This window comes from Oryctolagus cuniculus, chromosome 15, assembly GCF_964237555.1.
Source record: "Oryctolagus cuniculus chromosome 15, mOryCun1.1, whole genome shotgun sequence".
In the NCBI taxonomy this organism is placed as follows: Eukaryota; Metazoa; Chordata; class Mammalia; order Lagomorpha; family Leporidae; genus Oryctolagus; species Oryctolagus cuniculus.
Window position 1 is genome coordinate 86,896,322 of NC_091446.1, and position 26,745 is coordinate 86,923,066.

At 37.9% G+C, this 26,745-nt stretch overlaps 1 protein-coding gene across 1 annotated transcript; it reads right to left on the minus strand.

The window, feature by feature from the left end:
* Positions 1-10,786: 10,786 nt before the first annotated feature.
* On the minus strand, positions 10,787-26,246 carry LOC100338426 (vomeronasal type-2 receptor 116-like). Its single transcript, XM_070057154.1, has 5 exons — positions 26,187-26,246; positions 18,750-19,556; positions 15,047-15,274; positions 13,480-13,603; positions 10,787-11,700 (listed from the first exon to the last, which is right to left on the minus strand). The coding sequence occupies exons 1-5, from the start codon at positions 26,244-26,246 to the stop codon at positions 10,787-10,789; spliced, it is 2,133 nt and encodes a 710-aa protein (XP_069913255.1).
* Positions 26,247-26,745: the final 499 nt, after the last annotated feature.

A 26,745-nucleotide genomic window follows, 5' to 3' on the forward strand; every position in this document is an offset into this window, starting at 1 on the left:
ACAACCAGCCAGGCTAGAGGAATGCGCACTCATTGATCCAGGTTCTGTGCCCCATACAAGAGTTGAAAACCATCCTTTACTCCCCATCCCAGGAAGGCTTCTCAGGGTAGCTGTGCTTTTTCTGATTTAAAGGGAAACCACTAATACAGATTGTGGAAGGAGTAGAGTTCAAGAAGATGCATAGAGTTAGAAACCATGGGAAGCCAGCTCTTATCATGCTGCTCGTTTTTCCTTTTAAACCAATAAAGTATTAAAAAATTTGGGGGAGTCCTTCCATTATGGAGGGTCCCATCTGGGTCACCATTATGATATAGTCCTACTTATTTATAATTCCCATTATTAATAAGCCTGTGGGCTCTTCAATGTATTCAAAGAAGAATTCTTAATACTGGCTCAACTGGCCAACAACAAAGTAAGTTTTTGAGGATTTTATTCAGTGAGGGAAATGTGCAAGAGAGTGAGGGCTTTATTTAAGGGAGGAAGGAAAATCTAGTAGCTAAGTTGGGTCTATACCAAGCAGAGAGCAGGCCAGGAGACACGTGGAGCAAGCATTAAGGCAGGAAAGCAGGCAGCAGATGGCCTGGAGGCTATGTGCTCCAAAGGCATGGGGCAACAGGGGCAACAAGTGCAGAACGGCAAAAGGGCTCTACCAGACATTTTAAAAAGAACTAATTTTAATTTTTCACAAGCTATTCAAAATAATGGAAAAGGATAGTATCCTCCTAAACTCCTTTTATGAAGCCTGCATCACCATAATTCCTAGGCCAAAAAAAGATACAACAGAGAAAGAGAACTATAGACCAATATCCCTGATTAACACAGATGCAAAAATTCTCAACAAAATACTGGCCAATTGAATCCAACAACACATCAGAAAGATCATTCATCTGGACCAAGTGACATTTATTCCTGGTATACAGGGATGGCTCAATATCCAAAAATCAATAATTGTGATTAACCATATTAACAAGCAGAAGACCAAAAACATGTGATTATTTTGATAGATGCAGAGAAAACATTTGACAAAATTCAACACCCATTTATGATGAACATCTTAAGCAAATTGGGTATAGAAGGAATATTCCTCAACCTAATCAAAGCAATTTATAAAAAACCCAAAGCAGCATGCTACTGAATGGGGAAAAATTGGAGGCATTTGCTTTAAGTTCTGGAATCATATAAGGGTGCCCACTCTCACCATTGTTATTTGATATAGTCCTGGATGATTTAGCCAGAACCAGCAGATAAGAAAAAGAAATCAAAGGTATACAAATGGGAAGGAAGAAGTCAAACTATCCCTATTTGCTGATGACATGATTCTATACATAGGGAACTCAAAAGAGTCCATGAAGACACTATTGGAACTCATAAAGGGGTTTGGTGAAGTAACAGGATATAAAATCAAAACAGAAAAATCAGTTTTTGTATATGCAGACAATGTCATAGGTGAGAACTTCTAATATCAATCCCATTCTCAATAGCTACAAAAATTTTAAATATCTAGAAGTAAATTTAACCATGAACATCAAAGATCTCTATGATGAAAATTTCAAAGCATTAAATAAAGTAATAGAAAAAGAAATAAAAATTGGAAAATCTTACATGTTCATAGATTGGAAGAATCAACATCTTCAAAATGTCCATACTACCAAAAACAATTTATAGATTCAATGTGATACCAATCAAAATACCAACAATATTCTCATATCTACAAAAAACTATGCTAAAATTCATATGGATGCACAAGAGACCCCAAATAGTGAAGCAATCTTAAACAACAAAAACAAACCTTAGGGCATCACAATATCAAACCTCAAGATAGGGTGGTTATAAACAAAACAGCCTGGTACTGGCACAAAAACAGACATGGTGAGCAATGGAGCAAAATAGAAATTCCAGAAATAAATCCATGCATCTACAACCAACTTTTCTTCGACAAAGGAGCAAAAAGACAGTCTCTTCAACAAATTGTGCTGGGAAATTGAATCTCCTTGTGCAGAAGGATGAAACAAAACCCCTCCCTTACACCTGACACAAAAATACATTCAAAATGGAACAAAGACCTACATCTATGATGTCACACCTAGAGAACATAGTGGAAACCCTACAAGACATTGGCATAGGGACTTATTGGAAAAGGTCCCAGAAGCACAGGCAATCAAAGCCAAAATTGCTAAATGGGATTACTGAAAAGCTTCTGTACTGCAAAAGAAATACTAGAAAAACAAAGAGGTAACCAACGTAATGGGAAAAGATATTTGCAAACAATGTGACTGACAAAGGATTAACTTCCAGAATCTATAAAGAACTCAAGATACTAAACAATAAAACAAACAATCCATTTAAAGAAAGGGCAAAGGAACTGAACAGACATTTTTCATGAGAGGAAATTCAATTGGCCAGTAGACACATGAAAAACTGCTCAGGATCGCTAGCCATCATGGAACTGCAAATAAAAACCACAATGAGGTTTTTTCTCATCCCTATTAGAATGGTTCACATACATAAAACAAAGAACAACAAATGCTGGCAATGATGTGGGGAGCTGGGCCCCTTAATCCACTGTTGATGGAAATGGAAACTGGTACAGACACTTGGAAGACAGTATAGAGATATCTCAGAAAGCTGAATCTAGACCTATGATATGGCCCAGCCATCCCACTCATGGGAATTTATCCAAAGGAAATGAAATCAGCATATGAATGAATTATCTGTACCCCCATATTCATTTCAGCTCAATTTATAATAACTAAGATATGAAATCAACCCAGATGTCCATCAACTGAAGACTGGTTAAAGAAATTATGGTGTATATACACTATGGAATGCTACACAGCAGTAGAAAAATGGAATCTTGTCATTTGCAATAAAATGGAAGCAATTGGAAACCTTTATACTTAGTGAAATAAGCCAGTCACAAAAGGACATATACCATATGGTCTCTCTGATCTGTGGTAACTAATAGTGTACTCAAAATGTAATCTCCGGGAGCAAAACTGACACTTTGAGATGTGATGATTTTGAACAGCCCTTGCCTCACCTGTTGAAGAACAATGTTTTTCTTTTTTGTTTTTGTTCTTCTTTTTTTCTTCATACTAATCTGTGAACTCTCTACTTGGTGTAGGGTTAATTTTATAAATATAAAAATTAACTGAAAATTGATCTCTGTAAAAAATATGAATGAGTAAGGAAAGGGAGGAGTCAGAAAAATGGGATTATGGGTAGGAGGGATGTCGGCGGGGGGAAAGAAGCATCATGTAACCAAATCTGTGTATATTCAATGCATGAAGTTGTATTCCTTAAGAAAAATTTAAAAAAATGTGAGATTCTAAGAAAAATTCACTATTTAACCCCCTCCCCCCAAAAAAAGAGGTTTTTATGGTTTGGTTTGAATCTGCTTTGTTGTTTTACCAGGAGGTTCTCTGTTGTCACTTTTTTTTCATGATGCTGGCCACCTTTCTCTCTTTATTTATGTAGTACTATATCCTTTAGTATCATGTGTAAGGTTTAGCAAGTGTTGAGAAATTCTTTCAATTTTTGATTGTCTTAGAAGATATTTATTTCACCTTCACTTATGAATGAGAATTTTGCTCCATAACATATTCTAGGCTGTACCAGTATTTTTTCCTTTAGACTTTTAGCTCTATCTCTCCATTCTCTTTTGGCCAGTGGGGGTTTTTATTTTTTTTTTATTTTTATTTTTATTTTTTTGACAGGCAGAGTGGACAGTGAGAGAGAGAGACAGAGAGAGAAAGGTCTTCCTTTGCCGTTGGTTCACCCTCCAATGGCCGCCGCTGCAGCCGGCGCACCGCGCTGATCCGATGGCAGGAGCCAGGATCCAGGTGCTTCTCCTGGTCTCCCATGGGGTGCAGGGCCCAAGCACCTGGGCCATCCTCCACTGCACTCCCTGGCCATAGCAGAGAGCTGGCCTGGAAGAGGGGCAACCGGGACAGAATCCGGCGCCCCAACCGGGACTAGAACCCGGTGTGCCGGCGCCGCAAGGTGGAGGATTAGCCTATTGAGCCAGGGCGCCGGCTGGGGGGGTTTTTATTGAGAACTATTCTGTCAATCTGATAGGAGCTCCTTTATAAATGACTTTGTGCTTCTTTAAGAAAATAGGATAGTCTCTTAATGTTTTATTTTTGAAAATTTGACTATCATGTGTCATGGTGAGGATCTTTTCTGATCATGCATATATAGGGTTCTATTTGCTTCTAATATTTTGATGTCCATATCTTTCTTCAAACTGGGGAAAATCTCTGGTATTATTTCATTGCACAGGTTCCATAGATAATTCTATTTTTCCTATTCTTTCATGCTTTCCTAAGATTTGTATAGTTAGTCATTAGATGATATCTCATAGATTTATTTTCATGGTCTGATTGAAATAGATAAAAAAATCCAATGTCCTACATCAAATGTCATTTTTTCCTGTTTCATCTATTCTGTTTTAAGGTTTTCTGATTTTTTTTACTTAATGTATGCTTCACTGCTAATATTTCTGTGTGGTTATTTTTCAATATTTCTATCTCTGTTGAATTTCTCATCCATATAATGCATTGGTTCCCTAGTTTAAAGTAACTGCTTATCTTTTTAAGATTGTTTATTTGGAAGAGAGATTGATTTATTGATTCTATCTGGTGGTTCACTCCCCAAATGGCTTCAATGGCCCGAGCTGTGCTTATCCAAAGCCAGGAGCTTCTTCATGGTCTCCTGCATGGATGTAGGTGCCCAAGCACTTGGGCCATCCTTTGCTGATTTCTAAGTGGCATTAGCAGGCAGCTGGATTGGAGGTAGAGCAGCCAGGACTCAAACTGGTGACTATATGGGATGCCAATGCCAAAGATGGATGCTTTACTCACTACAATACAGTGCCAAACCCTGTACCCTGTACTTTTGCTATCATTTTTCTAAACTCCTTTTCAGCCATTTTATCAATTTTATTTTCTTCACTTTTCCATATCAATGTATTGTTGTGTTCTTTACAGGGAACTGTTTTGCCTTTCTTCATAGTTTTTGTGTCTGCATTGATTCTTGCCCAACTGGGGGATCTCTATTTCTATCACTTCTGGAGGATATATTTTGTTGACTTAAGGCTTTCTTTATGGAGATGTGCTTCTGGGTGTTCATTTATTATGGTGCTTTTTATTTAATTACAGTTGGATTTTTTGTTATAGCCTCCTTATGCTTTTATTCACTGTAATTGACTGTAGCTATAGTAGGGATCTTGGCTCAGCATGGTTATTGAGATTTCAAATATTCTGTTCTCCAACCATCTCTTATGGATGGAATGGTGTAATGACTTTCTTGGGTATTGGGAGCAGGCCTTGCAGGTGTTGTGTGGTGCATGCCACATATAATCCCTGCCAATATCCAAGTCAGATTTTTCAGTTGTGAGATCTGCTCTGGCTGTACACATAGAGTAGAATTAGGGACTCCCAGCAACTGTCCAGATTCAGGGTTTCAGGAGATGAATTAATGCTATATGGAGGAGGCAGAAAACAAAGAAACTATTGGAGAAAATTGCAGGATGTGTGAGAGTGACTTTGGCTCTATAGCATCAGGACAATTTGTCTTGGACCACTGTTTTATGTTGCTTATTGATTTGGGTTGGGTGCAGGGATGTCAGGCCAGAACTTTGAGTGAATAGCAGTGTCTAAACTTTGGCATCTCCCATGCAGGGTTTGAAGCCTGGGAGATCTAAGTCCCACACTGGGCCTAGGCCAAGCATGGATATTCTGTGTCAGAGATCCATGAAAGGTGTAGTATTGTACTATGTTAAGTTCAGCATGAAGAGCTCAGTTGCAAGTCTCTGTGAACAAGATGTTACTATATTAGGTGTACCAAGTATTGCTTAAACCTAAGATCATGGGTGTGTATTGTGGGAGACAAGGGAGCTCCATCCACTGTTTGTGGGTGGGGCAAGACTGTTATCCAAAATAGGCATGGTGAGCTACTCTCAGTGAGGGAAGGGATGTTGGAACCAACTGGTTTGTGCAGGATCTCTTCACCCAGATGTACACTGTCCAGAGAACCAACTTTCCATACTACATTTTCTAATTCCATTAAGAGATATTTCCCCACCAAGAGGGGAGCTCTGAGCCTTGTTACCAGATTGGGCAGATACATGTGAACCTAGTTACACCCTGAAATTTTTTGTATGGTCAGGAGAGGGGAGGCAGTAAGGAAGAGGATTGTCTGTAAATTTGATGGAGAAGGCCTCCTTATTTCAAGATTCCTAAGGACTATCCCAGTTGCCCTGCCAGTACTATCCACCTCAATGGACAGTATTACGTTGACCTTGGCTCTGGGCTGCTGCTACCTTGCTAGACTCAATGGGACTTATAGGTTTCAAACTGCCTTCCTAGAAAGGATGTATGTCTTTGGCACCCTTGGAAAGATACAGGGTGGCTCACCTCTCAAGATACTGATTCCATGCTTCAGTTTCAGCTTTGAGAAATGAGGAAGGGAATCATTCAGTTTCATTCTCTGAAGTCTAGGATCTCCAATATTTCAAGGTTGTACACCTCATTGAACTACTGGTCTATAGTGGTTGGGTTCCTCTCTGAGGAGGATCACCCAGGTTACATGTTTATACAGAAGGATTCCACCTATGTTCTCCTCTCTCCAAGCTGCTATGCCTGTTGTCAGTGAATCACTGTGATCTTACTGCTTTTATATTGCAATTGTTGCTCTTCTGCTGGCACTCAACTGGTAGAAATAACTGTAGAAGCAAACATGGTTCAAGGGCATTGTGGATTCTCCACAAACACATTTCTTGTTAGTATCCCAAAGAAATTTCTGAGTACAATTCAGATGTTTTTGTTTCTACATTTATTGAGAGGCAGGGAAATTGACACAGACAGACAAAAAGCTGGCTCACTTATCAAAAGTCCATCATTGTGTTTGACCTAGCTAGATGTGCTGGAAACTTGGAGTTTGGAATGGAATCAAGGTCTACCATGTGAAGGTTAGGAATCCAAATATTTGAGCCATCATCATTGCATCCCAAAGTCTGCATTAGCATTTCAGAACTTCTTAGTAGTAAACTCACGTCAAGCACTCAAGAATTATGACACATTACTGCCACACAGAGTGCACAAGAGCATAGGAGGATTATGGGTTTTAAAAATAATGTTAGCAAAACTTAGAGAGGCTATATGATTTTATTCATCAAGGAAATTTAGCTTATGCTGTGGTAACATATAAACTTCAGCGAGAGATAATACAGTCAATATTTATATCTCTCATCAGTAACATCAAATAGTGGCTTCTAGAAGGGGGTCTATGTTCCATAATCATACTGTATGATGATGAGGGAAAGATCAATATCTTGATGATGCTTCCTAAAAGTTCATGTTTAGCTCAGTTTACACTGTAGGAAGAGTATATAGTTATCTTACATATTTTATTTCATGCTATAATGGGAATCATATTGTATATTCATAAAGGCAATGCAAAACATAGCTTTTCTGTGTCCAAAATTGGACATCGCTACCTGAGTTTTTCTGTTTACTCAAAATAGTTCTCTTGAGAGGCCACTTTGTGGAGAATGCTTTTACACACTTTCCAAGAGCGAGAAGTCATGTCTCACAAAAGCCAGCTCATAATTGCTCCCTCTACTTTCAGTTAATATATGGTCCTTCTCATCTCATGTTAAATAACAAAGACAAGTTTCATCACCCTGTCAGATTGCCACCAGCAATAGCTCTCTGGATCACTGAATTGTCTCCTGTTGCTTCATTTTTTTCTCAGCATTTTTATCCCTCTTTGCATCTAATGATATGATATGAAAGTACTCCCTTAAGGAAATCAAAACAGAGTCTGAAGAGAAAGATGTCTTGCAGCAAAGCTTACTGATGCTAAGAGAAGGTCTGACTCAACTGATCATTTTCCTGATCTGGATCAGAGTTTCATCTGAAAATCTGTATATACTATATGATGATGTAAGGAGTTTTGTCAGTGTGGAACTTGTAGAGAATGCCATTTAATGATGGGGAAGATGTAGATCATGTCAGGAAACTGGGTTGTTGTTGTAGATGAGACATTCATATGCTGCCGCCAATTCTGGAAAACAGAAATGATTTCTACATATCCTAAAATGACTTCAGGAAGTGAAATGTTAGAAATAAATACTACCAGAAAATCTGCAGCAGTCAGGGAGCAGGAACTGTGGTTCCATTTTTAAATGAGACCACTGAGGCTACACATAGCACAGGATGTACCACTTGTGTTACAAATTGAGTCACATGTATTGTAACTTAGCTTATCTAAATACACACACACACACACACACACACACACCCTGCTTTCACATACAGTGAACACGTTCATTAATCAAATTAGATGAACAAATAAAATAAATGTAATGTTTTACAAAAAACAATTATGTATATTAAAATTAGCATCAGAAAATTTGCTTACTACCTAATATTCATGTTTACTTACAATAATACTTATTAGTATACTATATACTATTTCTGCTTTGTTAGTGTGAAGACTTAGAACAGTAAGTGAATTTGTCAACACTCCCAAAGTGATTATGCCCTTGGTGGTTATTACTCTTCACTGTTGAAATCTTGATATTGTCTTCATCAAAAAGTAGGCCTACATTACACAAGACTCATCAACCTGCTCATAACATGGGACAGCAAGTACATATTCAATAAACATATGGAGGATAAGAAATTGATGAAGTAGTAGCTTCATGCAACAGAAGTGAGAAGAGAGTTTCACTAGGTTCAAAAATGAACTAATGTGGGTGTGGATGGATATGAAATTTACTAAATTTCCTTGAAGAACTTTGAAAAAGTAGTTCTAGTTGATTTCTGAGGGCCACAGAGTAACTGGGGAGCAAAGGATAAAGAATGAGAGGAGGGACACAGCTGTGCTTTGTGCATCTTGACAACAGGTTCAGCATTTGCATCGGAGTTGATTTTGTCTCTGAGTCCAAAGGTTGGGTGAAGGGATGACTGTACCCCAGGTCCAAGGTAACCCTACTTCTCTAGTTAAGCTAACATGAATATTTAAGCTCCACTCCATACAGTGTCTTCAGCCATGAATATCAAAAGGGCTTTTTTGGATAGGTTCTAGGAACCATGCTGTTTTTTTGGTTCAAAGATTGGAATGAGAGACCACTATGGATCAGAGCATTAGTGTTGCATGTGTGTGATCAGAAGAAAGATATGCAGTGACTCTCTCCTTTGTATATAGGGATGTTATCTACTCCTTTTTCTGTATGTGAAGATGAAGAATATTGATTTTAATTTTTTTCACTACAATAAATGTACATAGTAACTGCTTATACCTAAGACAATCTGAAGTATCCTTGTAAACTCCGAAGATCTACTCAAACACACATCTATACATAAACATTCAGAACAACATGTTTGCAACAGATGTCCGTCACTGTATTGCTGCATAAATTGAATATAGCAAATCCATAAGATATAATTTTGTACATTTACAAAAAGAATGAGGATTAATTGCTATAATATGGATGATTAAAAAGCTAAGTGCCACATGAAAGAAGTTAGACTCCACAAGGCATCTGATTCCAGTTCAAAGAATTATACAGAAAAAGTTGATACATAGAAACTGAGGAAGATGGATATTTTCATGAACTGCAGTCTTAAGGACTTGCAAGTGAATGCTTAATGAAGGAGTTTAATGATGGGTGATGGAACTCTTTGGACCACCCTAGACATGATGATTGCACAAATTTGTGAATGTAATTTATACAGTGAGAATGTGTTAGTACTTAATTGTCAGTGCTTATTTGCTTAAAAATGGTTTTATCATCTATGGGAATTTCATGCTCATACAAACATCTCTCCCTTGTAGAATCAGGAAAAATAATTCATGAAAAAGCAAGAACAAAAAAAAACCGGTCAATTTACAGAATGCAAATTTATAGAATTTGAACTATGTATTCATGAAAACTATATGTATGTATGTTATAACATTTCAAAATAAACAGTGGTAGTTTATAATAAATTATTTTAGATAAGACAGTTTCCACATAGAGGAATACTACATGATCAATGTATTATATTCTGGAAAGAAATCTCAATTTAAGTATGATGCCAACCATGAAATAAACAACTCTGAATAAGCCAGAAGGAATAGAACATAATCATGTGTAACATAGATATCTTACTATATATAACCATTTATGTTTCCTATAAATTGATAAATAAAATGGGAATTAATTCAAGATCCAAAATTTTAAGGAGAGTCCTTTATTATAAAATGACATTTCTTTCTGTAGCCATGACAGTAATCTGATGTTTGTTTTACACATTGACACTTCATTTTATTTCAAAAAATTTATAAGCTCTGTTATTTACTGTGACAGGTGCAGAGACACACCCAGATAAGGTCAATAAAGAGACAGACACACACAGAGGTCTACCATGTGCTGATTTACTCCTCAATAACACAAATTGCTAGGACTGGCATGAGCCAAAGTCAAGAACCAATGAATTAATACAAGTTTTTCTCTTGGGTGACAAGGACTCAATTCCTTGAGCCATCACCATTGCCTCCTAGGGTTTACATTATTCAGAAGCTGGTCAGGAACAGGGGCCAGGAACCAAACTCAGATACTGTAATGTGGGATGTGATCATAAAACTGTTAATACTAAACTACCACATTCAATAAAATTTTTAAGAGAATAAGTTAGCTTAATTAACTTTAGTTACTTTATAGTATCAGAGTGCTACTTTAATGTGGGTTTTTGGTTACAAACTCTGAATACGTGGTAGATACTCTTGAGAAAGAACTTCAGAATATCTTAGAACATTTTCTGTTGTTAAAATATTTTAAAGTATTCATCTCAGGTCTCATGAGAATAATGTAGCACTTGGGGACAAATATGCAGCCCAGGAGCCCCATACTGGAGGCCAAGATGGAGAAGACCTCCACAGCCACCATGACCTTCCCCTTGGTGCTGTGGTAGACAGGGAGGAAGGTGACCCAGACACTGCAGAACACCAGCATGCTGAATGTCAGGAACTTGGCTTCATTGAATGTGTCAGGAAGATTCCTGGATAGGAAAGCCACGGTGAAGCTCCCCATGGCCAAGATGCCCAGGTATCCTAGGACACAGTAGAAGGCAGTGACTGAGCCCTTGTTGCACATAATGATGATGTGGCCATGCTCAGAGTGTGCATCTCTGTCAATAAAAGGAGGAGCGGTTCCCAACCAAATACCACAAAAAATCAGCTGGATCATGGAGCAGATAGGAATGACAGAGTTAGAAGCTCTTGATATCAGCAACTGCCTCATTGTTCTTCCAGGTTTCATAATCTTGAAGGCCAGAATCACAATAATTGTTTTGGCCAGCACAGTGGAAACAGCCACTGTGAACACAAGACCAAATGTTGTTTGCTGGAGGATACAAGTGGCTGTGTTGGGGCGGCCAATGAAGAGTAAGGAACAGAGGAAGCACAGGAGGAGGGAGATGAGCAAGATGTAGCTGAGAGACCGGTTATTGGCCTTGACTATTGGAGTTTCTCGATGCTTCACGAAGACACCCAAAACTGCAGCTGTGATGACAGAGAAGCACAGAGCCATGCAGGTCAGAGCCATCCCAAGGGATTCCTCAAAAGCTAAGAAGGTCACCAGCTTGGAGAGGCAGCGATTTCTCTCACTGTTTGGGTACTCGTCCTCTGAACACTGATTACACTGCTCTGCATCTGTGGGAAAGACTCAGTGTTTCAATTTCACAAATTCTTATTTTTTCCCTGTTGTGCAAAATGTGAGTACAATGGTACAGACTGCCTCTGATGTAAAATCAGGACATACTAGAGCATGTTAATTCACTCCTTACTCAGGGAGAATGATCATCTTCAGATACAATCAACACATCCACTCAAACAGGGTCTTTGGCAAATGGGGTGATAGGTGGACCCATCTTATGGCTCAGTTTTATCTCTGAGGACATGGATTCTCTCAATCTTTTCCTCTACTGTCTGCAATATATTTCTCATGGGAAATCGCATATTGCCTTGAGTTAGGATATTTGTCTAGGGTAATCAGATTTAAGGGTTTCCTTAGTCCTATTCAGATGGATAAATAAATTGCCTAGACCTTCGAGGACATCTTACTATCAGTCAAATTCTAATTTCTAGAATTTTCTTTTTGTAAACTACTTGATATCTGGTAGAACAAGTCTTTTGTCATTTTACATTTTCACTTCTCTAGATTCCTCTAGTCATTTTTTCCATATAGATGTTGAAAGGCTATGACTGACTAGAAGACATTCGGATTTGAATGCAGTTGTGTTGGTTTTATATAATGATGTTGAGAGTAAATATTATTTTCACTAACTTATTAAAGTTAAATTATACTTTTTAAATTTTGCACTCATTAATCACTGAAAGCATGATGACTTGTTAACATTTTTTGTAATGTGACACATCAGAATTACTTGAGGCCTGCACACCATATTGTCTCTCTTGAAACATCTCACTTCTGTGGTAACATCATGAAAGAAGTCATAGACTACATCTTAACTAATGGGCATGTCTCTGTTTCAATTACATTTTACATAAACTCAGAAATCAGTATTTATTTGGCTACTTCTGCCATAAAAGTCTGATTCAGTTTTTAGGGGTGGCACTCATGCAACAATACTGGAAGTCATTAGTTTTTGATTATCTTCATACCTAAAAATATCTCTGCACTCTCTGAAGTGATTGAATCAAATGTTTCTGTGCAAAGATGATGGTAATTGAGTAGTACTTTTGAGAATTTAAAGCATTACAAGCTTTATTTCCTGTATTTTGAACAATGGAAATATTTTCCATTAGGCCTAGTACATTTCTACATTTTTCAATAATTAGATTTTTGATACATAATTCATTAAATAGTTATTGAATGCAAAAGCATAAAAGAAGCTTAGGGATACCAAATTGTCTTTTATTAGGATGTTGCATTTCCAGGTTTTCATTTGTTTCTTTCCCTTACTGCATTATTTCAACAAAAGAAACAATGTTGTGGTATTAATTATGTGTACTTAATACAATGCATCATGCTACATTTATGGTGCAAGAGAAATAAAATGTTTTCTAGTACTTTGAGTGCACTAGTTCTTGTTAAAATACTTGTTTTTAGGTTTCTAGAGACACATAGATAACTTTGATAATTACATATTCTCATTTCATGATTAGACTTTTGCATGGTTCAATAGATGTTCTCAAATTAGGACTATCTCTCACTGGATGGTAAAGACAGATGTTTGCTAGCATCGTTTCCAAAGATGAGTTTCATAAGCTGAATACTGCCAATAAACAGTCTACATATACTGGAGTGGAGGTAGTGATCCTAACATGGATTAATTGAAAAAAATGGGTGAATGTGTGCTTTGAGTCAATGATACACTATGATCCTACTGAAAATATCTTTGGCTTCCTTTTTTTTTTTTTTTACAGTTAAGAAGCACAGTTTTCAATGGAGAAGTTACGTATTTCTACCTGTATGATTAGAAATGTCTCTCTCTGGACAAAGAATGCATGTATAACAGCAGAGAGGTTTTCCTTCCTGTGGCACTTTTCTGAATCCAGGAACACAGCTCTGGCTACACACAGATTTGGGAGTCTGGGGAGAAAAGAGAAGCATTTGTCATGATTTTGCACATCATCTGTTACTTTGACAGGATGTCAATATTTCCCCCGTCACAACAGAAACTTAATGTGCAATTTCAGCTTGCCAGTATATCTCACAACCCATATTGTGCTGATACTACTTAGACATATAATTGAGGTTTTTATGATCAAGTTTCCTGCTTTATCAACATTTTATCAAATATTATGAAGGTATCTGATTAATTTCTTTTTTTAAAGTATGTTTTTTTTTATTTGACAGAGTTATAGAGTGAGAGAGACACAGAGAGAAAGGTCTTCCTTCCATTGGTTCATCCCCCAAATGGCCGCTACAGCCAGAGCTACGCCAGTCCAAGGCCAGGAGCCAGGTACTTTCTCCTTGCCTCCCATGCAGGTGCAGGTGCCCAAGCACTTGGACCATCCTCCACTGCCTTCCCGGGCCACAGCAGAGAGCTGGACTGGAAGAGGAGCAACTGGAACTAGAACCTGGTGCCCATATGGGATGCTGGCACTGCAGGTGGAGGATTAACCAAGTGGGCCACGGTGCTAGCCCTGATTACTTGAATTTCATAGATCACCACCTTCATTCTGAGTATTTATCCCCACTTGTTGAATCATTTCATTCAAAGCATTTTCAGTGAAGGGTTCTATGTTGTAATGATTAAGAGAACTTGAATGTCTTAGTGTATTTTCATCATGTTCTCACTGGTGTTTGTATAGAAGATTTTATATTGTCCATAAAAGGATCGTAAGACGTGTACGCACACTTTTGAATGTACTCAAAGCAAAAATCATGATATTGTGTTGTAAACTATGGATTTTGTTTTACTTCTGGGCTTCTCAGTTTAGAGAGAGCACAGATTCTGGAAACTACTAACTCATTTGGGATGCAAACAATGATGTTATATAAATCACACAAAATATTGCCTGGTATAGTCCAGTTGTGAAAAAATGACAGAAATCATGCTCAAAGCTTTGAGATTTATGTACAACATATATTGAAGACTGAATGACATGCACAATTAAAAATGAAAATTGGAATAATATATACAAAGAGGTAAATAATGTCAATTCATAATTCAATTGTGTTCATAGTATATTAAAATAATGAGTACCTGCATCATATGTGATTAAGGATTTCAGAATGTAAGTAGAACATACTTAATATCTCTAGGTATATATTTTGATCTCTACTCATTAATTTTGTGTATTCTTTTTGCTCAGTTGCTGTATGAATAAATATGATCCAACCAAAAAAAATAAACCAGTAGCATATACATAATTACACTTTCTATACATGTTATCTCAGAATATGTATAATACCATATATTTTGAAGCTGAGATATGAAATGGGAATTTAAAAGCGTCACACTTAATCTTGTCTCAGTAATCTATTCAGATCATCCGGTATGTGCTCAACATTGATACAGAATCTTACCTCTTTGAATGCAAGAGGCCATTCTATCATCTCTTCACTGATGACCAAGACTTGGTCATGTGGACTCTTGGAGGAAAACTCTCCGATTTTAACCAACAACTGAAGACCACCAGGAAAATTTCCAATGTTCTGGACATCATACTGTGCCATATGGTCTCTTGATTCATGGAAGGATATGTCATCCCCAGCACTGTTAGTAAATTTTATTTTCTTTAAAAATGGATGAAGCTGAAGGACAAACATAATTGGAAAGAGGGAGAGAATTCAAAGGAGTAGCAGGGAGTGCATATGTACTAAGGAATCATTTTCCTCCTCCCTAATAGTTTTTAGATTTTTATAGAGGTTTGGGTTTTGTTTGGGTTGTCACCATCATATGAGTTCAATTTGTAGATGGTTTTTATTTCACAAACCCAATAGGGAGTATTTATTACAATCAGAAAAATTGTAAGGTGTGGCCTAGAGAGTGACTTTTGGGATCTTTTGCAAACTTCTTCATGGAACTTTAGTTGAGACTTTGTGGAAACTAACCCTAATACTTTCATTTGGGCACAACATGGATTTATATGTTAAATACCTTCATTGTGGTGGTGGTATAACAGGTATATGCATATGTGTATAATATTTGGAATGTAATATAATTGAATTAAATATTAGTGTCTTTCAGTTAGCTTAATTAGAAATCCATGAAAAGATTTTCATAATAAATATTTTCTAAAAACTGAATATTGCTGATAGTTTAGGTAGGTCCAAACATAAAATTCTATGATATATATGTCCATATATTATAACTTTTATACCTCAATTTAGCTTGAATATAATGAACAGAGGTTTTTTTTCTCTCTCTCTACCCTTGAATTGCTTTTTGTAGAAAATAGGCATATCTTTTGATGTTACAGAGTACATTGTATGACCAAAAACAAAATTTCAAATCTGTTGATGATAGGATGTTATTAATGTGTGTTTTTCTTTACCTTCTGGGTCTCATGACATATGCTATGGGATAAAATTAATGTCTTATTTTTTAAATATCTATTATTATATCTTCATTAAATTGGAATAAATGAATCCCAAATAATATATGTGTTATCTTTAAAAGACCACTTGACAAAGTCACTTACTTTTCTAAGTAACATACAAGCAAAGCTCAAATGGTATATCAAAGATTATTATTATATGTAATCATAGAAATTATATGGAGAAGTACTCTTCATGATACGAATTTTTACATATGCCTATTTCCTTTATACAGGCTTGAAATTCATTTTGTTCAATAAATTTGATAAATTTATTTTTTCCTTCTATGAGCAGACAGGAAATTCTAAATATATTTTATAAATAGGTAATGGATTCAAATATACAGGACTAAAATCCAGACAAATTAATCTGTAACCCAAGGGACATACCTTGTGCTTAGGTATATCCTCAGAGTTCTTATATTTAACAATGGGGTGTCAGTCTTTGATCCCTCATGGCTACAGATTTTCTAAAAGTAGTCATGCCTAACATCACTTGATTTCTCAAAATCAATATTAGTATTATCTAGAATCCATTTATATTTTCTCTCAAAATTTCTCATAGAGGGAATAGTTCACAGAGTATGCATGTGTATACACACATACATATACATATATATGAAATAGTTGCTGTGAGATATGGTCCACAGGCCATATTTTCTGGTTTTGCCTGCATTCTGAAGAATAGTTTTAATCAAGTTTTTCTTCTTATGCTTTGTCACTAGTTGTATTAGAATATTTTACAGCATATCATCCTACAATAAAAAATATTGTTATAGGGGCCGGCATTGTGGCATAGCAGATTAAACTTCCACCTATGATGCTGGCATCCCATAGAGGCACCAGTTTGAGTCCTGGCTGCTCCAGTTCTGATCCAATGCCCTGTTATTGCACCTGGGAAAACAACAGAAGGTGGCACTAGTGCTTGGGTCCCTGAACCCATATTGAAGACCCAGAAGAAGCTCCAGCTCCTGGCTTTGGCCTAGCACAGCTCCAGCCACTGGGGCCATTTGGGGAGTGAATCAACAGGTGGAAGATTCTCTCTCTCTCTATCTGTCTCTCTCCCTCCCTCCCCTCTTGCTCTGTCTTTCCTCTTCTCTCTGTAACTCTGTCTTTCAAATAAATAAAACATAAATCTTTAAAATCATTTTGATAGGCCAGTGCCGTGGCTCAATAGGCTAATCCTCCACCTGTGGCGCTGGCACCCCGGGTTCTAGTCCCAGTTGGGGCACCGGATTCTGTCCCGTTTGCTCCTTTTCCAGTCCAGCTCTCTGCTGTGGCCCGGAGTGCAGTGGAGGATGGTCCAAACCCTTGGGCCCTGCACCCGCATGGGAGACCAGGAGAAAAGTACCTGTCTCCTGGCTTCGGATCAGCACAGCACGCGGGCTGCAATGTGCCAGCCATAGCAGCCATTTGGGGGGTGAACCAACAGAAAAAGGAAGACCTTTCTCTCTGTCTGTCTCTCTTTCACTGTCTAACTCTGTCTGTCAAAAAAATAAATAAAAAAATCGGACTTGCCCCAAATGGTGGAGTTAGAAACGTGCCAGGGGATTCCAATACAATCCCATCAAGGTGGCATGTACCAATGCCATCTCACTAGTCCAAGTGATCAATTTCAGGTCACAGTTGATCACACTGATAGGTCTAAGAGTCAAAGGGATCACACAAACAAGACTAATGTCTGCTAATACTAACTGATAGAATCAAAAAGGGAGAGAACGATCCATCATGGGAAGCGAGATACACAGCAGACTCATAGAATGGCAGATGTCCTAAATAGCACTCTGGCCTCAGAATCAGCCCTTAAGGCATTCAGATCTGGCTGAAGAGCTCTGAGAGTATTTCAGGCATGGAAAGCCAAGACACTCTGGCAAAAACAAACAAACAAACAAAAAAAAACCAAACAAAAAAAACTAAATGAAAGATCTGTGCGAGTGAGATCCCAGTGGAAAGAACGGGGCCATCAAAGAAGGAGGTACCTTTCTCTGAAGGGAGGAGAGAACTTCCACTTTGACTATGACCCTGTTGGAATAAGATTGAAGTCGGCGAACTCAAAAGGCTTCCATAGCCTTGGCAACTCATGACTAGAGCATAGGGAGATTACTGACGCCATAAACAAGAGTGTCAAATTGTTAAGTCAACAGCAGGAGTCACTGTGTACTTACTTCTCATGTGGGATCTGTCCTTAGTGTGTTGTCCAATGTGAAGTAATGCTATAACTAGTACTGAAACAGTATTTTACACTTTGTGTTTCTGTGTGGGTGCAAACTGATGAAATCTTTACTAAATATATACTGAATTGATCTTCTGTATATAAAGAGAATTGAAAGTGAATCTTGATGTGAATGGAATGGGAGAGGGAGTGGGAGCTGGTAGGGGTGCGAGTGGGAGGGAAATTATGGTGGGGGCGAAGCCATTGTAATCCATAAACTGTACTTTGGAAATTTATATTTACTAAATAAAAAAATTTAAAAAATTAAAAAAAATCATTTTGATAATGTCATAACAGAATTTGAATTCCTAGTCTATCTTCAGAATTCTTCAAATACAAATAATAATTACAGTGATATCAAAAACTAGAGTGATGTGAAAAACATTTTCTATTATTCTGGATCTTAATGATCTTGACATAAAAGCAATCAGATGCCATCAGGTGCTCAATACATGTCCTGTTCTGGGGGTATATTTACCTGCCAGGGAAGAAGCATAGGCTGGGCTATATCTCCTGGGGATCCTGCTTCTGCTTTCTCCAAAAGTATGTTATGGAGGACATGGGCAACTGCATACACTGCATTGTAGACCAAATAACTGGAGTCAGATATGGTCATCATGTCAATGTCTCCAGGGAAAAACTCAATGGAAGCATTTGGTGGGCACACTCCAATTTTTCCACAAAGTGACCCAGCAGGTGAACAGCCAAAAATGTGGAGCCACAGTTTACTGAGGTAGAAGTCTTCTGGGTACTGGGAAGGGTTCACTGTCTTTAGGAAATGTTTGAAGCCAGGGATTTCTCCCCTGTGGGGAGAAAATGAGAAGCCTCCGTGCAAAGAATGTAGCATATGGTATGTCTCATGTACAACAATATCCCACTTTGCTGCCATGACCCACACCTTTCCTGTGGTTAAAAAGTATGGTCCTGCAATGTCCACATTGATGAGGCTCCTTACTTCTCCATATAGTATATGGACATTTGCAGATGAACTTCTGAGCCTAGTCATGAAACTGATATCAGTTGATGCAAACATTCTCTTAGTGGCAGGGAGTTTCACTTCGAAGGCCACACAGAGACCTTTTTTAACCATCTCTGCTTTGAGATCTTGAAGGAACCACTCTCCTTTCATATCATCAGATACAAAGAGTGCCACCCAGGTCCAGCCAAAATGCAGCAACAAGGAGATCATTCCATAAACTAGAGAACTATCATTGATAGCCATCTGATAGAGAGATGGAAACTGGTCTTTGTCATTTAGCATGGGATCAAAGGGGCCATATGTTAGCTGAAACAAAAAAAATAATTATCGTGACTATAATTTCAGTGGCATTTGGAATTATCTCTGTTGGGGAGGGTGAAAGATATTTGTTAAAGAGAAGTATGTGAGCAGAATATTATTGGGTACAAGGAGACTGCTGTGGAGATAATGCAGTTCTCTCATTCTACACACAGAAAAAACATTCCCAAAGTCAACCACTTTTAGAAGAAATGAATCCATCATTCATAATGTTAAAAATGCATGAGATCCTTATATGTTCTTAATGTCCTGCAGTGGGAATGCATTTACTTTGGGTGCAGTATCACTAAGATAGTTGTTTTTTTCCTTATTCTCACTCTGTGAGACTTGTGGACCAGAGCCTACTCCCCCAGCAACCAGTATGGGAAATAAACTCCAACAGAGAAATAAATCTTTAGTGCACTATTCTCTTAATACTTTGAAGTTAACTTAGTTTTACAACATAACATAATTTATCATGAAGAACACAATAAATTGCCATCTTTGATTTTTGGTAAAATAGTTTTCAAGCCCCACATTCTCTTATGTTGCTGTGATCTGTGTTTGGCAGGAATACAGAACTTGGAAGGCAGTAGTGGTGACTTAATTAATTAAGATCCTTATACCCATATAGGAGACCTGGATTGATTTCCCAGATTTCAGATTCTGCAATCTACAGCTAAACAAGCATTATGGTGAATATTTAGTGAGTAAACCAGCTGTTTCAGTGTCTCTGGCTATCCTTGTTTTTCTACTTCTCAAATAAAAATTTGTGATATGAGGAGTTGCAAATGAAACATTTGCTGGTAGACCTGTGTAGAAATCTGCTTGGGTAGATGCAAGTCAGAATTGGGTAGACAGTCAATGAACACTACTCTAACTAACTGCTTAACCTCAATCACTTATTAGTATCTTTTTGGAAATCTGATTTTCAATGTTGCCTTTAAGGGAAACCAGATATCTAGGTCTTTGTGTCTCCACACCTAACAATCTTTTGCTTGTGCATACCTCTGTAGATAGCCCTATCCTACGATAGAATATTCCCCTTTGATACGGATAGCTCCTTTGAGGCACAGAGCTCTGAGTGTTCTACAGTCAATATTCCTGGATGGATGTATTGGCACTAGAAAGTAATCTGAGTGAAGGATCTCCATATCCATCCCTCATTCCCGTTCTTACTCTCCTTTCATCTGTTAATAATTTCACAATGCTGGAGATTCCTGGGTATCTGTTTTAAACCATGGTGGGATGTGTACAGTTGGCTTCCACATTTCCCATTCATCAGAGGTGAGAAAATGGTAATGAGGGAGATTCAAGTATTTCTCTACAGAATTCACAGCACATTTACCTGTGGGATTTTGTAGAGCTCCAACAGCGTTCCAATTTCAGCAGAAAATGCTGCTGTACTTCCAGCAATAATTGCAACTGATTTTTCTTGTGTCTGGCAAGTGTAGTTAGGAAGAAGTATATAGTCTCCAGAAAGCCAACTCAGAGTGCTCCACAAGGTGAACTGGTCACTGGGAAAGGCATTGTAGAACTGGAAGCCCAAAGACAAATTGGGGAGTAGGTGACTGTCTTTATTGATCTCATGGATGGCAAAGTGAAAGGTCAGCACATACTGGTAGTTCTTCCACAACCACCTAGGTAGAGGGGCAGCATTACAGAGAAGGGTCAGATCATGGACTTCAGGGAAGACCCCCAACCAAGCCCTGAAGTTGCAATGGGCATACTCAGGCTTCCATTCAGTGGTCCTTCAGCCCTGGCACATTGAAATGGCAGGACTTAGGTTCCAAGATCTCTGGAAGATCTTGAAATGGCATTTTGATTCCTGTGAAAGTGTGTCATGCATACACTCATCTTCATTAACTCTTTAGAAAAGTCTTTATTTATCAAAATACGGGAACCCATCTCTCCTTGAAGACAGAAACTAAGATGAAATAATTTTTTATTTTCTTTTAGTTCTTGGATAGTTTATATGACCCCTATGTTGCTAGTTGTTCAAACATTGGGGAGTGGTATCCTCTCTAACCATACTGAATCATTTTTCAGGGTGACAACCTATAATTTTATATTGTAATATATCAACTGAGGAATGCAGATTTGCTAAGTTACATTTACCTTGGAAATAAACATTTGATTCAGGACTTCTAATTCATTGTTAGATAATTCATGACATTCGTTTAGTTTTCAGTTTTTTCTCTGCACTGAATTATCCTCATCAATTCACATTTTATGCTTGAAAGTTCTCTGAATTTTTCTAGGTGTCTTCACCAAAATTATGAGATCTTTTTGGAATTTAATAAGAGTAATCACACTCTATGTGTCCAAGATTATGGATGTCCTATCATTCTCAGAATGATTCTTTTGTTTTTTCTTTATTATTGGTCTGAATATCTTCTATTTTTTATATTCCATCTATAATTTGAATCTTATAAAAACTCTTCTCAATAAATTTTGTCATGCTATACATATTTATCCAACCATACTTTAGTTCATCTGCATTGATTCATATGTTTTGATGTTGGGATTAATAATATTATGTGATGAAATTTGTATTACATTTTTATGAAACATTTTTATACAGGTCCCAAATGGCAGAATTTTATATTTAGGAACAATTAATTTTTCTATAGTAAAATAACCTTGTGTATATTATTTTTACATATGGAATTGAATTTTTCTACTTTTGCCTAAAGAAATGTTGCCTTTATATAAACACTGGAACCAGAAAGATTTTTAGTTCCTATTGCAGTCTTGTTATACCCTATGTATATCCAGTGCAAGTTAGACTATTGAGATCTACACAATGTTTTATTTAATTTAGTTGAAGGATAAATCAAGAACATTAGTTTTTAAATTTTTCATCATTTTACATTATTGTGATGTTTTTTCTTTTTGTAGGAAAAATTTTTATTCTCTTCTACACTATTTGTAGTTCTTGCTGTCAGCTGGACATAATTCTATTCCCCTAGAAGAAGCATGCAAGGTGTTAAACTTTAGGTCCTGCACAAATGCAATAGAAAATCTGTAAGAATCATCAGCTTTAAAATGAGATGTGTAGGATTATTTTCCATATTCTACTAAAGCCCTGATATAGGCTGCATTGCCAGTATTCATTACTACTATTTACACTATTTATAATAACTGTAACCTAACACAGTGAGGAATTCTCCAATTACCATGATCCTCATTTCATCTTAATAGAAATTCAGAATATAATAAATTTACTTTCAAGATCTAGAATATAGCATTCCATTCTTTTATCACCTGCAGAGTTTCTAACGAGAATTCTGCTGTTAGACTATTGGATTTCCTTGATACATAGCTTTTTATGGGTTAGGTCTCTACAGCATCCTGCTGCTCTTTCACTGTTACTGTTGGCTCTCTAAGTCTTGGAGCACCTATGCTTTTCCTGCAGGGTCTGATGAAGGCTCTGTCTCTGTTCCACTGCTACAAGACCGATGCTGCCAGTACACAGTCCCAGCATAATCTGTTTTTACTTTGCTACATGGATAAGATACCTATCCTGTCTTGCAGATCCTGGGTTGTGACTGTTAGCATTACAATCCTCAAAGTCATTTCTATGTAATCTTCAGAGTCAGGGGAAATCTTGTCTACACTTCAGAGTTCCAGACTGACACCTGTCAATCCCCATGATGACCTGTATTTACTCTTTAGGAACTGAGCAACGTCTCCTTTTATATTTACAAGAGATAGGGCTGAGGATTTTGGTGCTGTAAGTCCCAGTGTTACTACTCAGTATTACTTCCCATTCACATCACTAAGTTGCAGGTCCACAACTATCAGTTCCAGAAGCACCTGCATCACTCAGGCTTGTCTGGAGACATAGTAGGACAGCCCTTCAAGTGCATAACAGACTAGGAATGTGGCTACTGTCACCACAAGCCTTAGTGAAAATTACATACAAGTATCTGGGGTCTGAAGACACACATCTTTGGAAGCTCTCATCCATTAGAAAGTACGATCACTACCTCAATGAACCGTCAGAGACAAGACCATTGTTGGACACATGGAATTACTGATATTGATTAGACCAGAAAAGATCCTTTTGAGGTTAGAGTTCTGGGGTTACCTACAAATAAAGTCAAAGAAACTACACAAGTGGAACCCTGTTTTCCCATGAAAGGTACTCCATAAATTATAAACTGTTCAATTACATGTGCAGATGTCCATGTAGGTACATGATGCAAGTGAAGAGGCAAAGAAGCATGGAACCTCCAAAAGAACACAATAGCTCTCCAAAAGTAGATTCTGATGTGAAAGAAATTATGATTTCCTGAATAATGATTCAAAATAATGATCCTAATGAATTGCAATGAGATAAAGTACATAAAGTCAACTCAGAGAAACAAGGAAAATTGTGCATGATATGAATTAGAAATATGAAATAGAGAAAAAATAGTTAAAAAGAGACAAACAAATTTTGGAGATAAAAGGTTCTATCATCTAAATAAAAAAAAAACACAATTGAGAAATTTACCAACAAAATAGGCCAAGTCAATGAAAGAATTTCTGATCCTGAGAACTTGAAATTTGAAATAAAACAGGCAAAAAAAGAGAAAGTATATTAAACAAAGAAAACCTGTGGAATATGTATAATTTCACTAGGTGAACAAATATTCCTATTATAGTGATACCTGAAGGAAAAGAGAAGGAAAATGATGTTGAGACAGTACTGAATGAAATGATGAAAAGTTTTGAAGGGAATATGAACAACCAAATATTGGAAGCTCAAAAGACCCCATCCAGGATAAACAATAGAGACTTTCTACAAGGCATATTTTAGACACATTGGCAAAAATCAAGGTTAGTGAAAGATCCCCAAAGGCATAAGACAAAATTGTCAAGTTATGTATCAGGGAAAATCTAATAGTCTAACAGCAGAATTCTCTGAAACTCTACAGGTGTGAAAAAAATGGAATGATATATTCAAGATTATGGAAGAAAAGAACTTACAATACTACATCTGGCAAAACTATCTTTTAAAAGTGAAGCAGAAATAAGACTTTTACAAGACAACAAAAAGTCGAGAGAATTCATAACCTCCAGACCAGACCTAGAGGTAATCCTGAAGGCAGTCCTACATTAGAAGTAAAAGGATTGCTTCCCAGAATAAGGTGAGTGGAGCTTCCCAGAATAAGGTGAGTGGATGCTGCAGTTGTCCCGTGCACCACTGATGAATTTTGTCTAAGGAAGAACTTTGTGGTCTTCCCTAACTTCGAGTCTGGGATGGAGAGCTGATGGGGGACAGGGTGCACAAAATTAACTGCATGAATGGAGAGTGTGTTGCTTCCCTTTCTGACCGCCACCAAAGCACCAGACTCAGCTAGCCAATGTTGAGAAACAACTGACCTCTGTTGGGAAGGCAGCTGGCTCTGGGAATTGGGTGGCTTGCTTCATAAATGAGGAGGATTGTAGAGAAGAGAGAAAATCCCCTGAATGCTGTGACTATGGGAATCCTGCACCGTCAGGGAATTACGAAGACAAAGAAGCTGCACTCTAAGCTGCCCTGCAAGAGGAAATTGCCAAACCGCAAAACCGCATCACCAGAGCTACGAGACCCTGGGAGGGCAGTAGTTGGGCAGGGCTGACCTTTAGAAACTGTATATAAGTGGACCCTCAGACTCTGTAAGCAGAGGTTGCTCAGCCTCTCTCCCAGGTCTGTAGTGCCTTGTGCCTGCGGGGACTCTCCTGGTCCATAGTGCCTTGTGCCCTCAGGAGTTTGGCTGAGTAGTCTATCCCTCTAGATGCCATAATAAAGAGCTTTAAGGTGTGTACCTCAGTCTTCTTAGTCTCCTTTGTTGAAGCTGTAGTTGGCTTCCTGGCCAGTTGTTAATGATCAGGAAACCCACAGTTGGCGCCCAAACAGGCACTCGACTGAGGCAGTGGAAGGAGACACACCCTTGAGAAGACGAGAGAAGGGTGGGTAGCAGTGGTTGAAAAAGACCACGATGGGTGGGACGTCCCAGTCTAAAGAATATAAGAGGGCACTAGATCGAATGGGAAAGGTAAAAGTCTTCCCAGGACAAACACAGAAAGGAAAAAGAGTAAAATGCTACACACCAGGTAATGTAACATGAGCTTGTAAGCTGGCAGTAGCTTGTACAGAACGTGACTCCTCTAGTCTTAGGAGAGTAGAAGACATAGAGAAGATGTTAAAGGACTTTCTTCTAAAGGGAGAAGGGTTATAAGTGCGCAGCCTAGACCCTTAAGGTGCTTGTCTGCTGTTGGAAAGAGCTATGTCCTAAGAACACTTAGGAAGCCTGTAGCCAGTATAACATGATTGCAGACTTTCGAGACAGACCTTCACGGCATGAGCCTTTGCCCACTATGACTGAAGAAAGAATGAAAGAGCAAGCAGCCTACCCTGTAGTAGTGTGAGCTGGAAACATAGAATATGAACCATTGGGTCCTAGAGCAATTTCAGCTTGGGAAAGCAGGTACAGGAACATGGCTTAACAGGAGCCCCTACCATTACTTATTTTGGTGTAGTCTCAGTAAATGTTACATCGGTAGATATAAATATGCTTCTAAATGTAATACCAGGGGCAGCATCAGAGAAACAGTTAATTTTAGAAAAAATAAGAAAAAAAGCAGCAATGTGGGATGAACACCCACCCCTGCCAGCTGGCACAGCAGGACCATCATCATTAACATCTGACCAAGGGGAATAGGCATGACGCCACAGGAAGCAGCTGATCCTGCATTTAATAATGCCCGAGCCCTATACAGTCAGTGGATAATGAAGGCAATGCAAGAAACCCAGGGGGTAGTTAGTGGGGCTCCAAGAGCAGTTAGCATAAGGCAAGGACCGAAAGAACCTTATTCTGATTTTATTGACAGGCTATATTCTCAAATTGACTTAGAGGTACCTAGAGAAGAATTAAGGGAGTACTTAAAGAGCACCATGAGCATTCAAAATGCCAATGATGAATGCAAGAAAATGCTTAGAAATTTAAGACCAGAAGACTCCTTAGAGGATAAAATGTGTGCTTATCGAGAGTTTAGGTACACAGCCTATAAGATGGCAATGCTGGCAGAAGCATTAAAGGTGGGAGATGAAAAGGGAAGCTCTAATACATTTAAAGGAAATTGCCATAAATGTGGAAAAAGAGGTCATACGGAGAGAGAATGCCATGGGAGGGAAGCCAATAGACCTCCTTTAAAATGTTATAAC

What these genes read in the sequence shown, in the direction of transcription:
- LOC100338426 (XM_070057154.1), bottom strand. Translation starts at nt 26,246, where the DNA reads ATGCCTATTCCCCTTGGTCAGATGTTAATGATGATGGTCCTGCTGTGC. An exon ending in CTATGCTTCTTCCCTGGCAG is followed by an intron (nt 15,275 to 18,749) that starts GTAAATATACCC and finishes TTTGTCCTTCAG; the next exon opens with CTTCATCCATTTTTAAAGAA. An exon ending in AGACATTTCTAATCATACAG is followed by an intron (nt 11,701 to 13,479) that starts GTAGAAATACGT and finishes TCTTTCCCACAG; the next exon opens with ATGCAGAGCAGTGTAATCAG.